The 18,670-nt window shown below is 35.6% G+C and overlaps 1 protein-coding gene across 2 annotated transcripts in view; it reads left to right on the top strand.

Moving 5' to 3' along the window:
* Positions 1-3,221: 3,221 nt before the first annotated feature.
* LOC145674297 (glycosyltransferase 25 family member-like) overlaps positions 3,222-18,670 on the top strand; it is a 95,623-nt gene continuing 80,174 nt past the window's right edge. For both annotated transcript variants that reach the window (XM_081744148.1, XM_081744147.1), the window contains exon 1: positions 3,222-3,495. In XM_081744148.1, the coding sequence (XP_081600274.1) occupies positions 3,248-3,495 (248 nt within the window). In that variant the 5' untranslated portion in view covers positions 3,222-3,247. The remainder of the gene's footprint in view (positions 3,496-18,670) is intronic.

Genomic DNA, 18,670 nt, shown 5'->3' with positions numbered 1-18,670 from the left:
TTTTCGAACCAGTATCATAATTAGCCAATGGGAGATCAACAAAAAGAAACTACACTAAATTCAACAAGAATAGGTCGAAAACTATCTATTTTCCAAAATCATAATACAAAACAAGACAGATAAGGGCATATATGAGTTAATTTTTCGAAATTGTACTGCCAAGTACGTCTACCCCACGCCCCTATGTAGTTGCATCCACTTAATGGTTTCTCTGTAACCGATATGTATTCCGATTTGTAATTTTCGGGAAACACATATCTAGAACGTTCTTCACAGCTTTGGTAAGTCATATTATGGAAATATTTAGAAATTGGAGTTTCACGAACCCCATGAAATCCCACGGATAGCCCATAGGGATGCACGTTTGTTATGAATTTAGATGTTTTTGGAGTTGATATTAGGCCTCAATAATTGATTTTTCAAAATTGTACCATCTAGTACTAAAATTCCATTAATCTATGCTGTCGCTCTTTATTTACCCATATTTCGGTAACCTCTAGGTGTGTCGACTTGCGGATTTCTTGAAATGAAATGAAATCTTTGAGTTTTACGTCCCACAGTTATGCCTGTTAGGCTAAAGGAGACGGTGATGATGAGTAATGAATGAAATGGTGGAATGAAGAAAGTAGGAGGAAACGGGAGAACCCCGAGAAAACCCACGCACACGGTGTTTGTCCACCACAAATCTCACTTGGCGGGGGCTGGGACCGAACCCGGGGCCCCAAGCACCAGAGGTGAATGCTCTACCGCTGAGCCACCGCGGCCCCATTTGCGGATTTCTTAAACAGATACCTGTAACGTTCTTCAAAACTTTCTAAAGACATGTTTTGAGAATGTTTAAGAAGGGGAGTTTTGCAAAACCCATGGTACCCCAAATCTCGTAGGGATGTGTGTTTGTTTTGGAGTAAAACTACTTATAAGATTGTTGTTAGGCTTCAGTATTTTTTTTCAAATTATACCATCTAGTACGGAAACCCCACACTTCTATGGTGTTGCTCTTAGTGATGGGCAGTGGGAATATTCCCGGGTTTTTCCCTGGCATATAAATTTCCGGGAAGAAACTTATTTTCATTTCTTTATTTTATTTTCTAAATTATAATAATTATATGACTAATTACTTTATTTTCATTTATTATCATTTACTACCAGGTTTTAAATAATTTGGAGGTTAAAATATTGGAATTTGTTGACTGTACTTTTTATAATAGTTAATAATATGATTTTTAAATTTCCATTTCCATTTGTACTATAAAATAGCAAAACACTAATTCATAAATGAAAAGGAACAACTCAATAAAATAATCTAGAAATTCTGTGGAGGTAGAGTTGAAGTACTATCAGTATACTCCGAATTACCGTTAGTAATAGATGTGTCTATCTGCTGTCTGACTCAGAGCTTCTGAATAGGTTCTCAGGTTTCTCTTATACGTGAATTAACAACGCACGAAATTTCGAGATATGGGTAGGAAGAAAGGTCGTGTGTTGCAATGTTACGTCCAAAATTCTAAAGATAAGTCAGTATCTTGCAAATATTGTGGACAAATATGTATGCGCAAATGTTGATAAAATGGCGAGACATGTGTTTTCTTGTAGTTGCCCAACTTAATTTGTTTATAACATTTAAAAATTTAATAGATTTAGAACATCAGTATTAGGATCAACTTTAGAAAATCCACTTACATATAGATATAAAGGCCGGTATTCAGTGAGAATTCGTTAATTATTGACTAGTCACAGACTAGTTAGTGGCATACTAGTTTCGTACTAAATAAAGAGCGCTTTTTGGTATTCAGAGTCTAATTTGAGTACAACTAAAACTTTGATTTGAGTATGATTAACCTATATAAACCCAATTAATCGGTTGAGAAAAATAAATGTTGCAACTACGGAAAATTAGATGAGCGCATGCGTAGTCTGTAAAAATGAAAATACATGAAATATGAAATACGAAATGTTGTGTCTCCCGCTAAACCGTGGGTAAATGATTAGCCTCTGCTCTAGATTAATTAGTCACATGTGATTAACTTCGACTAATACTATGTCCTAATCAGAAACTCTGACTACAATTTTGATACCCATTCATTAGGCAATCCCGTAGTATGGCGTTAATCACACGTCAAAAGGACTCTGCATAAGGCCCAAACCATTTATTGGTGTAAATTATGTGGACTTCCTATACCAAATGTTTTTCAACACATTTACTCCCATAAAATATATTGTAAGAAATATACATTTGTGAGTACTCTCTAAACATAATAAAATAACATAATACCGTTCAGAATATACATTTTAAAGAATCCTGTGGAGACAACAGTAATAAATATACTATGATTAAATTAAGGAATTTGATTTTTAAAACAATATAGTAATAGAATGCAAGTTTCTTTCGTTTACACAGAAATTCCTGGAATATTCCCATTTTTGGGAATTTTCCCTGGGAATATTCCAAAAAAATATATTCCCGGGAATTTACCCATCACTAGTTGCTCTTCCTTTCTCCATAACTCGATAACTATGAGATGTACCGAGTTGCGGTTTTCGGTAAATAGATATCTGTAACGTTCTTTTCATTTTAAAGTCACATATTTCAAAATATTTAATAATGTAAGGCCTTATGCAGAGTTATACTAAAATGTGGTTAGTACCATACTAAAGAGTTCAACTAACATATGATTCCTGCAGTAGTCAGGCGTTTAGTATGACTCTAATTTTACGTCCAAACAACTCTGCATAATTCGGGTAGAAATTAGGTAACTCGGAACTATTGGGGGTACCTCCTACTTTTGCGTGGTAATATATTTTCAATTATTGTTAAGCTTCAATATTTTTTTCAAAATTCATCGTTCTTCTACCCGAAGTCAAAAATCGTGATCCTAACCGTGCAGTTTTACTATATGGAACCATAGTATAAACAGTAATAGGAATAGAGATAGGGTTAGGGGTAGCAGTAGGAGTAGGAACGAGTTAGAAGCCCCGCAGAGGTTCGTTGGGTTCTGTTCTCGACATAAAATGGGCAAATTAAAAACTTCTCCAATTTTTTCTCGTACATTTTACAATCTGTGGATCCGTATAGTAAAACTGCACCACCCTAACTAGTAGAATAAACCCTATTTTAAGGTTGTAGAAGCATATTTCTATAAATTTGAATTAACTTTGTGATGGCCCATATATTGATAAATTGAACGCAATTGAGTGCTATATTTCGTTCCAGTACTTGCCAACATTGAATCTGCAGATGTAAACATACATGGCGGCCCCCGTGAAGGTGTGGATGGAAGTAACTATGAAATTGAGCGGTGTGAGAAAACTTATTTTTATTGTGATTTTGTTTGAAATCATCACTCAGTGGACACATGGTAATTCAACGTTTGTACCAACAAAAAAGTATCCGACGGTGATCATAGCAATTTTCGCGAGAAATAAGGCACATACTCTCCCGCACTTTTTAACTTTGATTGAAATGCTAGATTATCCGAAGGATCGCATATCATTGTGGTAAGTTTTGAAAACTGAATGATTGAGTCTTAGAAAAACTTTATCTGCTTCTGATTTATTTCTGAAATTTTTAGTGTTTGTCGTAAAGTGGTAGTTTACAATGATACCTCAATATACTCAAAAGGGGCGGTGTCGAAAGTGAAAGTAAACAAAAGTTTTACATTTTTAAACCCCGACAAAAAATACTTGTCTTAATCATAGAATAGTAAGATAGTTCTCTGCTTCACAGTTTATAAGTGGCGTAATAGTATTATGACAGTTTCATAAAGTATGAAATTCATTGTGTTTGTGTAAGTTTTCTTGGGATAGCAAACTGCTGGTTTCAGAGATATGAATCAGCTGATGGAATTTTGATGGAAGTATTGTTGTTGTTTAACATTTCCATTAGATACTTGCGTGTCTTTTGTTTTGTCAGTTTTATCCTACTTACAGCGAACTAACACTGAGTTGGTAGTACCTTGGCTTGGCGGTAGTGACGTCTGCAGAGGATGGGGAGTAAAGTTTATAGTCCTTTTAAACGAGATACTATATATATATTGACCTTATATATAGTGCAGGTTAAGTTTAGACACACTACATTTTGCAAGACTTACAAGTAAAATTCAATACTCGGCTTGGGAAGACGTCTTTTCAGGAACAAATTTCTGTATTTGGCAGAATTAAATAGTGAACAACACAGCTGTATAGTATGTGTAAGAGTGTAGGGTTATGAATGTAAAATCATTACAAGTGCTATGGTCAGAATAAGTGAATGTATATGAAAGTGCAGCGTAACTTCTGAAACCATTACAAGTGCTATAGGAACCGTATTACTGCGAAAACTCCAGTGTTTTCCTACCCTCACTTACGCGTATACTCGCCGTATCCGATACTCCTGCTCCTCGAATGTGCTTCTACACGTGCCCTCCAGTTTCATCCTGCTCTGACTCGGTTAGGTAGCATTCATTCATTTTAGTGACCACCTAGCGCAGGTTGATTACTGTTTTGCATTGTAGTTTTTATGTCATATGTCCGGACTTTGTATTTATACGAAAATCATGTGAAGGAATTTAAACTTTTCATCAATTAGTTGTGTTGGTCCCCTTGAACTCTATCTCCTGGGTGGCGTGTTATTGTCACCCAGCGCGATCTTTTGTAGGACAATAAGGATGCAATTAATGACAAATTATTTTTCAGCAATTATTTCGAGTGGCTTGCCTAAACTTGACTTGCACGTTAATATATATACATCGTGGACGGCAACATACTAAGGCAATTTATGAGAGACTTCTAAGTGTTAAAATTAATTATAAGATTGAGCTTCTTTTTCTTCAATGCATTTGCTTGCTTTTCTCAGCCGTGTTTTTCCTGCTTTTTAAATAACGAGACTCAGAATGATGCGAATCCAGAAGTGATAAGATTTTTTTTAACTAATAAAAAATAGCTTGATAGGCCTACTATTTCATTCAGGCGTAATTGTTCTATTTAATTGTATTACACGTAAAGATCTTTATCAATAAGTATATTGAAATGCGTGTGATGAAGCAAAATATAGCAAATTCCAATTCTAGAATCGTCAGTTCTCCATGGCCACTGGAAATACCAGTCTGGAGCCTAACTTTTTTTAACGTTAGAATTCCTAAATTTTACCTGCCACTAGGTGAGGCATTTAAAACTGTTTTTGGAAATATCTGGAAATCTATAAATTGAATTTTAAAGAAAGTTGTAATAACATTTGGTCGTCTCGAAGGGGGACATCGATTAACACTACACTCGGCACCCGTCTTCCATTCTTCAAGAACTGGAGGGGCTTAAGTTTGAAATCTTAAATAGGAACCCCTCAGCTTTATTGCAGATTCGGATTCTCCAGGGGGAAAAAAAAAGGTAACTTTTGTATGTAAGATTTTGTTCTTGTTTTTAGATTTCTTGTTCTTAGCTTGGTGATGGTTTGTAACTTTTATGAGGATATATGTATTTATTAGAAATTTCCTAGAACGTTTAAAGCTACGCGGGCTCCCAAGCAGCCAATTAATAATTTTGTGTATTGTCAAGTAATTGATACCTAGAGTACTAATAGAAATAGAAAATACTAATAGAAATTTTAAAAGTTCTCTTAAGATATAAAAATTATAATGTTCATAACTAAGCTTGCCTTCTTTCATAGCATGAAATAGAGCACTAGGGAAGCTGCGCAGAACTAAGATCCTTGCGTCTAATTACTTAAAGTATCGAATCAGTGAAACGACCAAATGTCAATCTACGTTTCTGTAGCCAACAACAGGACTTAATTGTAGTTTGAAACGCTATTTTCAATGATCTTTCGGCTTTTACAGTTTACGAACTTAACACGCGTGTCTGGGTTTTCCGCACCTTTTCGTAATATTCATCTCCGCCATTATCTTAGTAATATAAAGAACTTTATTAAAAAATTCATATGGTTGGGTTACTCTTAGGGATGAGTCTTTTTCAGACATTTTGCTCAGAAACTGTTCAGTTAATTTGGTCTTGTTTCGTCAGTAAATACTAATTTACAATTCTATAATATACAAATCATTTTGCGTGAAAATTTCACAAGGGACGGTTTGCTCTTGGATGTTTCTTCTTTGATATAGTTTTCCAAAAGCGCCTTTACAATTTTGTTCATATTTTGTAAATGTACGGTTCCGTAATGACTAACGTATGGTATCATTCACTTTACAAAATGAGAATGAGAAAGTTTAGTTAGGTGGTTCTTACCCTTTATTCCGTACTTCTAGAAGGACACAGGTTTATTATGGCATTTAGGAATTGCCGAATACAGTACGGGAATAGCTCGTTGATGATCATTATTTGTATTTTCGTTTCGTTTGGATTAGGATTTCGATGTCTGGGCTTTTGGCAGCTCTGGCCATGTTAACCCGTCACGAATGAGGGATAACGTCTCTTGGCGGTCACACTTCCCGGGGAATTTGAAAGGAAAAAAGGACTGGGGAAGGAAGGAAGCGGCCATGTGAGGTACCATCCCGGCAGTTGTCTGGTGTGAATTAGAAAAATCCAGGGAAACCTCATTCAGGATGGCTGGTCTGAAAAAGCCGTTTAAGTTTTTTGACCGAGTGTTCCAGCTGGGAATCGAACTATATTACTCTTAGCGGTACCGTTGGACGCTACGCTGAGCCACTATTTTCTTTTCGTTTCAGAGACTTTTAGTGTTCATCGTTCCAAGTATTTACTCCGCACAGGCAATATCATCATCATTCTGCTACATACATTGCCAAACACGTATGTCTAAATTATTCCTACCTCCCTTTCCCCCTCACCGCACAAAACACTATACTTGTTAAACCAAATACATATAACACCAGGCAGTGATACAGTTTTTTTGCAGAAAAATTGAAGCACTGAAATAAGCTTTCCAAACGTTTCTCCTAACCTAGACGTAACTGAATATTAGAAGGTAAGCTAAATGCCATGAGGAAATGCTCGAGTATGAATTAAGGCAGGAACGAAAAGATTCGCAAGTTCTGGGCTTTTATTTGTTCCGCTAGTCCTCGCTCTGAATTAGGTTGATAGTTAAGATATTCAGAACAAGATTTGCGAATGTGTTTTGAACAGGGTTGGCAAAAACCATGGTTTTTATTGAAAAAAAAAAAAACAGTTTTTTTTGGTTTAAACCATTTTTTTTTGTTTTGTTTAAATAATTTACTCCATGTATTTATATTAGATATGGGCAGAAATTAGTTTGTTTCGCCTTGGTGTTATTACGCAACAAAAAATTATGTTGGAAGGAATCACATAAGCTTAAAACGGAATCCAAACCGCTTCTCGACTTACATCCAAGAGAAATTGTCCATTTGTACACGAAACCGGGACTAATTGGTCACAGATGCGATTGCCGACTCACTCACGAAGGACTCCTGATAAAAATACGTTGTACTGATCTTTACATAGGCCTACTTGTTAATATAATTGTCAAGAGTCATTTCAAAAGGACAAAAAGGTAAATAGTTACACAAGTAGAATTATATACAAATCGGAAAATTCCCGCCTTAGCCATTGGGTAAATCCTGATTACTTTAAATGTATTTGTATGTAAAATTTTAAGGTCAACGTATCATATTCACTACGCTAAAACAGGTATTAAATTACAAACTTGGTATGTAGATATTATTCAATAAAATAAAAACCAAGTCAAATCCAAGCTGATGTTGGAAGCTACATAGGCAGTTGATAAATTTTGCCAATTTCTATCAATATATTTAAGCAACCGTGGCTTCTTCATAAAACAACAGACATTCATTCAAGTAGAAATATATAATTTGGTTTCATTTCGTATGTTTAGGCTTAACATCCTTATGAAATACCAAAGTTATCACGGAGAAGACTTTCGCTTAGAAGGACACCTCGAATCGCTACTTGATTTACACTTGAAAGATGGGTTGTGGTTCGACCGAGAATTGAACACGGGACCCCTTGATTAAAAGGTGAAAAGTAGATAAACGTAATGCGGATGGTTTGATATGTGGAAACGTCACCATGAAGATCACACGATTTAAAGCATTTTTCGTTCTTTTTTTTTTTTTGGTTTAAACCAGTTGGTTTTTTTGAAAAAAAAAACAGCTGGTTTAAACCAGCCAACCCTGGTTTTGAAAGCTTTCAAACAAGAAAGAATAAAGCATTCCTAAGTTAACGTTAATTACGTAGGAATAACCAGATTTTTGGTGTACGAAATAATTACTGATATTCGGTTTTCTGTAAATAAAGGTAGGAAATCGTTCTGTTTGTGGGAAGGTCTAAGATATTGCAGTTGTTAGACTCAAATCTTAGATGTAAATTTCAAATTTGGTTGAAAATTACTGTCGGGTGAAAGTCAAATAGTAAACAGGCTAAATTCTTGTCCTCCTTGAACACAATCTATAAATCATGAAAAAATCTATATAAATAATAAAAATGAAAGCGATTATTTTTGTGACTTAATAACTCTTGAACCACCCGATCGATCTTGATCAAATTTTCAACATAGATGAGGTTCGGGCCTGAAATGGCTTTTATCATTTCACTTCGACGGTGCAACTTAGGGGATATATATATATATATATTAGGGTGGAGTGAAAAGAAGCCAAAAAAAATTTTTTTCGAAATTCAATTTTGGATACGGGGCAAAAGTTGCATCATATTATAGTACTTTACCATGGAAAATTTCAATTCTCTAAAATAATTTTTAGCCGGGGCGCAATGGGCCTAAAGTTTGATAGATTATATAAGTAAGTGAAAAAAGGCCAATTAAAAAAAAAATCTAAATTCGAATTTGGAAATGGGGCAAAAGTTGCATCATACCCATGGAAAATCTACCATGCAAAATTGAAGGTTTGTAAAAAATTTTTAGTCGGGGCTTAATGGGCCTTAAGTTTCGTAGATTTTGTAAACAAATACATGATTATTGTGTATTTGTGTAATTATTAGACAGTTCTTCACTTGAAGTAGACTGTAATTTGAGGGTGTTAAGATTCGTTGTCGCAACGAGATGAATTTCTAAAGCTACCGAAGTTCATATTCTATGTTACAGGCTGCATCAACCCAGAATTCACCACTAAGAGGTTACTGCCGTCAAGTTCAATCCCATCCACCCACCCGCCAACATTAGATTGACTATTTCATAAGTTTCATTCATGTCTTCGTGCAAAATTCTGCGACTTTGTCTCGAATTAGACACATATTTTCTCGAGTCAATTTTCTAACGAATAAAGACATCTCTCTCTCGTGCCCCACATACTGAAAGAAGCTTCACTAATTATTTTCACTAATCTTACCACTACTTGTGTATGACATTTGAACTCAGGGATATCAACACGTGTATTTTCTGAAGAGCGAATTTCTTGCAATTTTTCATCTGTCACATGAGTCAGTATTGGCGGTTCTGTTATGTTACATTCATTCCAGTTTATCATTTCTGTGTAATTATTAGCCTCGAAGATTAATACTGGCACTTCGAAGGAACGAAATTCAGAAGGTTTACACTACTTTCTGGATTGGAATATTTTATCAGCAGCAAGGATTCATGTAGCTGATCTGTTTTTACCAATCATGGCAATGAGAATGTTTTATGGATTCGCATAGAATGGATTTCTGGAAATTACTTTATTGACTGGAGTCTTGTATGGTTCTTGCAAACCTCGCGAAAGTTTTATGGTCAAGAACAAATGTTTTGCTCCGTATTTGACAAGAGGTTTGAGTTCAGTTGAGTTGATTTTGAGGTTAGCGTCCCTTTCAGCAGCGAAGCTATATGAGACGGGACCTACTGATTAACGTGGAATCCGAACCACATCAGCTGCCGCCGGGAATCGAATCCGAGTCTCTCACGCCAAAGACGCGTATGCTAACCGCTTAGCCACGGAGGAGCTCTGACAAGAGGTTTCAGTTTGATGTTGAACCACACTGGTGCATATACTTTTACCACGAACTTTGCGAGAGTTTTGAGCTCCTCTGAAGGATTTGGCGTTGATATATATAGACACAACAGTCTGTAAGCCATTGTTAACCAGCGAACATGCCCAAGTTTCCCAGGTTTCTTAATCTACTAGGCTTTTATCAAAGTCTCCTCTTATGAAAGATTGGAGTATTTCACACAAGTACCTCTGATCATAACTGAGATTACGCACATTTAGGAGTGTAGATGATTCTGAAGAAATCTTTTCGAAGCCGTGCACTGAATTTGTTTCACAATTCACAAATGATCTACCAATAGAGCCAGGGAAAGTGTAAGGGCCAGTACTTACACTATCGATTTCTTTTAGTAAATGACGAAGTGGTAGTTCAATGAAATGCAATAATCATATGCACCACTGCAGGGGCCTTCCTAAATGGTTTTCGAGCACTCTAATCACTCCTTCTTTTGAACCAACATTAATATTAGTGCCATCGCAGCCGATAGTTACCATATCTGATAGGTCCACATTATTTTCTTGTAATTCGCGGCAGATGAAACTAGCAATATTCTTTGCTGATGCTGATCCGGTCAAAGAGGCACAGCCGAGAAATTTGTTACCCGGTTCTTCACGGATGCAATAATGTTCTTCCATCTTCATATCTTTGACTTCCGAACATCACAAGCGTTTGGGCTTTCTTCCAATCAAAATAGATGGCACGAGGTTTCACTTTATTAACAGTCTCTTTAGTTCTTACACTTACGATTTTTCGCAACCTCTCTTTGAATTTTACTTCTGTAAATTATGTTTTGCGACCGCTCTAGACTCACATATTTAAAATCTTCCAAAACCGCAGTAGCAATTGCTACAATTTTTCTTCTAGTCACGCCGGTTTTCTCCTTCACTTTTGCTAATGTTGGGATGAATTTTCTCGTTTGCGTGCATCCAATCTGTGATTGTTCTCTTGTTTTCTTCAAAGGATTCTTCCAACTAAAATAGGACCTCCTCCAGCTTCAGCGTATTCTTTATTGCCTCCCTATTTTGTTTCCGAAGATGACAAGTAGTCTGAAGATTCGATAATGTAACTAGTAGAGTATAATACCCTTTAGTTGAAAGCTTTAACCTAAGATCACTTTTTGGCTTTCCTTCCTTCTCTTTTTGTGAATTTCTTTGTCCAAGTAATATCGATAATACAGAATATTTTTTACTCACCAGCCAGCGATACAATTAGGCTAGTTGTCGCCCGGGGCAAGAACTCGCTTTAGCCCCCCCCCCCCGACCAACCAAACCAAAACTCTCTCCAACTATACCTGATAGTAGTTCTCCTATTCCATTCTTTCTTCAAATGCTAAGGCTTGATTTCAAAATTGTAGTACATATTTTAATTTTTAGTACAAGATAAAGCACTAAACTACTTTGTAACTGGTTGACAAATAATCTGAGAGTAGCATGCTTGACACATTCTTACAGTCTGAACGAAATAACTGCAATTCTCAATGTTTTTCAAATTATATCGGGATGTGCATATGTGTAGAATAAATCAACAGCCTTTTGCATTTGAATAGAATATTTAAGTATGACAAACAATCAAGCTGTTGTCTCGATTATTATATTCGGACATTTTACAAATCTCTTAAATCGATGTAAGTTAAATGAGAACACAAAAAGCTGGAATTAAAATTTAATCTTGCGGCCTTTTTTGGATGTAAAAGTTTTTATAATGTCCTCAAAACATAGCTTTAAAGCTAACTTATGATCTATGGATATGATCGAAAGGTTGGTGAGTCGTTGTTGTCCTCTTAAGTTTCTGAGGTATTTTTTTTTTAATGATATTTAGTTTGCTAAAACTCCATTCCTTGCCTTATAGTGAAAATAAATATTTGCCCAGTTTTGCGCCCCCAATTCGGCGCCCGGGGCGCAAGCCCCGTTTCCCCCCTTAGTTACGTCACTGTCTCTACCAACCAAACAACTGTACTATTAATAATACTGCCAACAGTTCATTGTAGGATATCAGAAGACTTATTAAATAGCAAAAAGCTTCTTTATGACAAACTCGCAAAATGCTTATAGTTGATCACCTATCGTCTTATTATTCCCAAGTTTCAGGACCATTGCGCCCCGACTAAAAATAATTTTAGAGAATTAAAAATTCATGTTGTTATCTATCGACAAAGGATGCATCTTTTGCCCTCTATGCACAATATAAATTACAGTCTACTTTCAGCGAAGATTTGCTAAATAGTTACATAGTAAACGGAAATTGATTTGCAAAATCTCAAATTTAAAGCACCTTGCGCCCCGGCTAAAATTTATTTTAGATAATTGAAATTTTCTATGGTAAAGTACTATGATATGATGCAACTTTTGCCCCCTATCCAAATTTGAATTTCGAAAAAAAATTTTTTCGCTCCACCCTAATATATATATAAATGATCGAAAATGACCGTTATCAGAGAGTGCTTCAGTAACAGTAAAAAGTGACTGACTAACGGAACATACTACTAATTTTTCATATTTTAACCCAGCGTAGTGGGTTTTTGACGGTAGTCGAAGATATATATATATATATATTTGAAGTCTTTTTGTTTGTGTATAATTAAAAAAAAAAATAAATGAAATCTACGTCCCGCGGTTATGCCGGTTAGGCCAAAGGAGACTGTGATTATGAGAAATGAATGAAATGGTGGAATGAAGATAGTGGGGGGAAACGGGAGAACCCCGAGAAAACCCATGCACACGGTGTTGGTCCGCCACAGAGTTCACTTGGCGGGGGCTGGGATCGAATGTGTATAATTTGAGTTTCAGATTGGTTCATAACGATATTTGCAAGTAGAAAAGACAATGTGCTGCCCATTGCAAGATTTATGTTTGTTTATGTCGAATAATAATAACGATGATAATCGTAATAATACAGTAAAACCTGTAAACTTGGCCACCTCTCTAAGTTAGCCATCTGCTTATCTTGACCTGGTTCGTCTTGAACTTGCATTTTCCCATAAGACATTCGTTACTTATTACTCTGTAAGTTGGTCACCTGTCTATCTTGGAAGTTGGCCGCGTGTTGATAATGGTAAATTTGCCACGCGAATACGTTTTATTTTTAACTCTTTCGTATTCCCGTATGAGATTCAAATGTTCTGTATTTGTTATTGGAGACAGAGAAGCATAGATTCCCACGATTTGTTCTTGGAGGTCAATGGCCAGAACACTACCCTGACAAAGGGGTGGTGAAGGAAGATGCGAATAAGAAAAATCACGTACAGGAATTCAGGAAATAGTTATACGTATTTGTTTACCGTGTCTGTTTTGGCAAAACATTAGCTATATCGGCTCCCTTCATCAGTGGGGAGTTTTAGTAATTCCGGAAAATTTTCAAGATTAATGCTAAACGTCTCAAGTGTCAACTATTGGCACCAGACGGCTTGTCGAAAGGTAGCGAAGGTTTTGAGATATGAATTCCCTTAAGATTTTGTAAAAACGTCTTTCACTCCAAGGGAAACACTTGTAGCTCATGAACAAGAGGTAATTACAACAAAATTAGAATGTTCATATGTGCAAAAAAGAACAAAAGACATATGTATATAATGAACAACCATGAATGAATTTGTTATTAATAACTGATTTGCTACTTTTCGAAAGGTATCTACAGGAAATATTTGTCACTGCCGAAAAAATCACACAAACTGCATATAAATTAGTGAATTTATAATTTTGCTTTTTTGTTTCCAATCTGAATAACTCAGTGTGCTACAATACCAATTTCGATAAACTGCGTTCATATGTTTCGATTTTATAGTTGTTTCTGTGATTGTGTTTTTCATCCGAATAATTCAGTGTACCAGACTAGTTTTCAGGAAGTAAAAGGTACATATATAAAATATACTGTAGTATTTTTTTCTAGTACTGTGTATTGTTATGATTACTCTATATACGTTATTTAAAAGTAGCTGTCGTGGTATTGCTTATTAAAATTTTACAATCAAGTAATACTAGAAATCTTATTCTAAAAATACACCAATCACACTTATTTTCTGTAAGTTGACCACTTTTCAGTGGAACGGATAGTGCCCAACATAGACAGGTTTCACTATAGTAAAATAAAAGGACAATGCTTCTCACAAAAATGAATATGCTTCTCACACGCTATTGAAGCAAGTATGGAAGTTTTATAGTAAGCCAAAGAGTTGCTTACACTTTTTTCGAAGGAGTGTTCCAACCAGGAATCGAACCCAATATCGCTTGCACCAAACGCGCGAGAGTTAGCGGGGCCACCGTTTTCGTTTAGTTTCAGAGATTAGTTAATCCAGTGGACCCAATAAATGTATAACTCACCCTCTTTGGCCTGGATTAACACGCTGAAGAAAGCAGACTTCAGCATTGCTGTAAAATCTCCGTATAACACCGAAAATTCTCTTTCAGTTTATAAAAAATTACTTTAGTTATAAGTTACCAACATCTGGAGTTCACATAGTAGTTATAGTGAGTTATGTATTGGTATAACCAAAAGAAATATTCACACCAGGAGCAAGGACCATTCAGCGGACGGAAAGGAAATTGTTATATCAACATCAGGACTGTTGAGACGTCTTTATGCTACGGTTCATAAAATTAAAGACCTTTCACAACAGTTTATCACTTATAGAAAGATACTTCAGAACCAAATATCCAGCATTGAATTTAAACTGAGGGAACTTACGTAAGAAATGGGAGACTATTATTAACAGTTCGGTTGAATATCGAACATACCTGTATAGACAGGAAAATAATAATACTACAAGTAGATTTTTATTTCCTTTATTTTTTCATTCTTATCATGGGTTACAAAAATTGATTTCAAAGTGTATTGTAAGAAAATAAGTTACTTTTCCCTAGCAGAAAGCTAATATTGAGAAGAGTCGATGGCCTCTCTACTTCGAATTCAACTTTTCATTTACGTCGAGGTATTACGCTTTAGATTTTTCGTAGTTTTTATAAAACTGTAAATTCATATTTTTTCGGTGACAGATTGGGAAAATTTGTGCAATCTTTGAACTTCGTAGTGCATTATATCAGAAACGTTTTTAATATGTTTTTTCTTACTGTTCAGAGTTTCAAGTTGGAAGATTTGAGTGTTTATCGTGATAATTATACAGATTTTGATTGGAACAGTTGTATCTTTTATTATTTTGTCTATGTTGAAGTCGAAAATTATTACAACGTCCTGACGTTTATAATTTCTATAAATAATAAACTGCTTTCTCTATCCTTGCATACGCAGGTGGTTCAGTGATAGAGCCCTTACCTGGTTTGCGGGGTCTTTTTTCGATCCCCATCCAAGTAAGTTTGGTGGACAACACCATATCCGTGAGTTTACTTGGAGTATTACCGTTTCCTCCCTCGTTCTCATTCCATCGATTTTTCCATCATCATTCATTTGTATTAATCATCCGTCTCCCTTATCCGAGAGGGCATAACGTGGGACGTTAAACTGAAAGATTTTATAAGCTTCCATTTTTCATTACATTCTTGTTATTGCTCTTTTTGTTATCTCCACTGCTTTGATTACGTCTTTGTTGTTACTATTTTCTAATTCTAATCTTAATTTCTCAACCTTTTTTCTAACTGTTTCACTTTGTCATTTTGACTTCTACCCTTACTAATACCATGTTGACATTTTCTCTCCAAATCTGCTAAGAATTGCTAGAACGATCCGGATAAGAGTCACTAAATTATTTTTGTTTTATGAATCTAGAGAAGTATGAATAAATGATATACCATTAGTGATAATGACAAAAGGCTGCTTGAGCCGACATACGACAAAACAAGAAAAAGTTACACAAAACTACATTTTTGCACATGATGTTTGTGTCTTTGCCGCTTTGCAACGTAAAAAATAGTAAGAGACGATACAATTTTTCACATTAAAAACGTTAAATCGTACGAGCTCAATCTTAAAAAGCAGTTTCATCGTTGTTGGTACACATTACAAGAGCAAAAAATGGCAAAAATACGGCCCGTGACGTGCTTGTTGCCTACCTTCGGCCGCTGAAAAATTTAATCTTTTTGAGGCAGGAAAAGGAGTTAACCAAGAAATCTCCAATTTTTCATGCAGACTAACCCAAAGACAACTTATCCGTAACTTGCTCAAATGAAATTTTAAAAAAATCTACCCACCCTAATTAATAGTAATAAATAAATGTCGCAATAACGAAACACTCATAAATTACTTGCGCTGGCAGCCGACTGATAAGCTTTGAAAACTAAATGATTCTGGAAGTTAAACAAAAGTGGGAAAGTTTTGAAGTTACGATTAAAGAATACGGTGCCAACAATGGGAAAGGAGCAATAATGAATATTATTTCATAACTAAAATATTCTCTCTTCTGTTCAGTGTCTATATAGAACATGCTATGAAAGAACTCTTTGATGTAAACGAGAAAGGCGTAAAAGTAAATGGCCAGGTTTTCAGCACAATAAGGTTCGCTGATGACATAGCACTGATAGCGGTTAACGAAAAGAACTTGCAGCAAGCACTTTCAAACCTGAACGACCAAGTGCAAAAAACATGCAAAATGAAGATAAGTAAGAAGAAAACCAAAGTGATAAAATGCACAAGAGCAGGACAGGAAAGGGCAAACATATGGCTAGAGGGAGAGAAAATCGAATAAATTCACATATTCCCCTATTTAGGAAGTCTAATATCCTCGGACGGAAGAAGTGAAAAAGACGTAAGTTCCAGAATAGCGCAGGCTAAACAAGCATTCAATAGGAAAAGAAGACTACTAACATCAAGAAATGTGTCGTTGGACGTTCGGAAACATTTTATTAAGACCCTGGTATGGAGTGTGGCGCTTTACGGATCAGCGACGTGGACATTGAGAAAAGGTGAAATGTCCAAGCTCGAAGCATTTGAAATGTGGTGTTGGCGCATATAATGGGCCGAAAGGAAAGGAATGAAGACATACTAAAGGAAACTAATGAATGGCGACAGATCATGAAGATAATAGGAAAAAAAATGAAACAACATGCTTGACCATCTTATTCGGCACTCCGATTGGATCACCGTGTTGATAGAGGGAAGGGCAGAAGGAAAACCAGGAAAAGGAAGACCAAGGATAGAATATCTAGATGCAGTTACGAAGAAGAGACCTTATCAAAGTGTAAAACAGTTCTCCCAAAGGAGAGAAAAGTTTTAAAATTTCTATGTTGTCTACCAACCTATGGTTAAGAAGATGAAAAGAAGAAGAACTAAAATGTAACTATCCCCTTCTAGCCAGACAAGTTCTCGTTATTTGGATATTTACAAATGACAAATTTCCGTGTCATATTCATATGGACATGCATAATAAATTTCTTGAACAAGAGTATGAAAAAAAGCTGGTCAGAGAAAATCCCCCTCCCCTAACTTGTCGCCCTGGGCGATGGTCCATGTTGGCTTACGCGTAAATAGCCTGTCGTGAGGTGTTAAGCTATTTTCCTCCATAATTAGAATTTTTATTGTAATTGACAGCAAATCTCTCTTCTCGTAGGTCGGAAAGCAGCAAACTTCTCAATGGTCCACTAACATTTTAAATGAAATAGTTATCACCTGAGTGGATCTTAAAGTTGAGTGGAGCTTTACGCTCAAACTCACTTGAATTTCGAGCTAAACTCAACTCTTACTGAGTGTTTGAAAGTGAGCTGGCTTTTGATAAATGCCACGGCCCATGAGCACGCTTATTTACAAACCTGGTACTCATAATATAGAAATACACAGATTAGTGTGAAGTAGTGCTACACTTGGCTTTCGTAAGCATGTTACTGGGTTCAGTTCACAGACTTACGTTAGTTGCTTACAAACTCGTTTAAGATCTTAACATTTCACAAACAAAAGAGTTACCTTTCAGTACACTCTGATGACGTACGAATTTTTCATCAAATCAGCTTCAGAGAGAATAGGAAAGAAAAGTCTTCCACACTAACAGTCGTCAATTTTTCTACATTTCTGTGTTATCAGTAAAGCTATGCTTTCTTTTTTTTTTTTTTTTTTTTTTTTTTTTTTTTTTTTAATAATAATACAAAGTCTACTCCTTATGAAGCTGTATGATTATAATGTACTGAGCTCTACGATTACATCTTGCTTCTTGTTGGTAAGTGTAGCTTCATGAATTGTAAGAAAAAACAGAGCTACTTTATTAGCTACGGAATTAGAGTAACTCTATGTCAATACTGTTCATTTAACTTTGGAATTACTGAACTTGAAAATAAAATCTGACCAAAGCAAGTAGTTATTATTCTAATGTGTTACAGTTTTGGCACTATATCGTTTCCGTAATCAGACATACATACTGATAATATGTTAATGAGAATGATATATTGCTGAAATTGTAACATATTAGTAATAATGGGTCTTATGCTGAGTCCTTGTGAGGTATTTAGCGCCATACTAAGGGTTGGACTAACGCATGGTTATCATAAGTGTATTCAGAATCTCTGATTAGCACGTAGTAATTGACTAAGTTAATCACACGTGTCTAATTAATTTAGAGGAGAGTGTATCGTGGTTTAGCCACGCTTTATTGCAGAATAAACTTACATTATGAGAATACAAAGGCAGTTAATTACCTGTCTTTATTTCTTTCCTTTCACCTCATCGAGTGGGTTTACTGTGAGGCAGCTATTTAGACGAGTCCTTTGCAATAAAAGAACTATATCTTAAAGTGAACAGTGAGAGATTTGTAGAAAATTTCAAGCTTTCTGAGGAATACATACAACTGTTTGATAAATTATCTTCCCTTATAATTACAACATAATCCTTCTATTGTCGCTAATATTAA

The sequence above is a fragment of the Thermobia domestica genome, chromosome 17 (genome assembly GCF_964235325.1).
Source record: "Thermobia domestica chromosome 17, izTheDome1.hap1.1, whole genome shotgun sequence".
NCBI classification, from domain to species: Eukaryota; Metazoa; Arthropoda; class Insecta; order Zygentoma; family Lepismatidae; genus Thermobia; species Thermobia domestica.
This window is presented reverse-complemented; position numbering and strand designations above follow the sequence as displayed.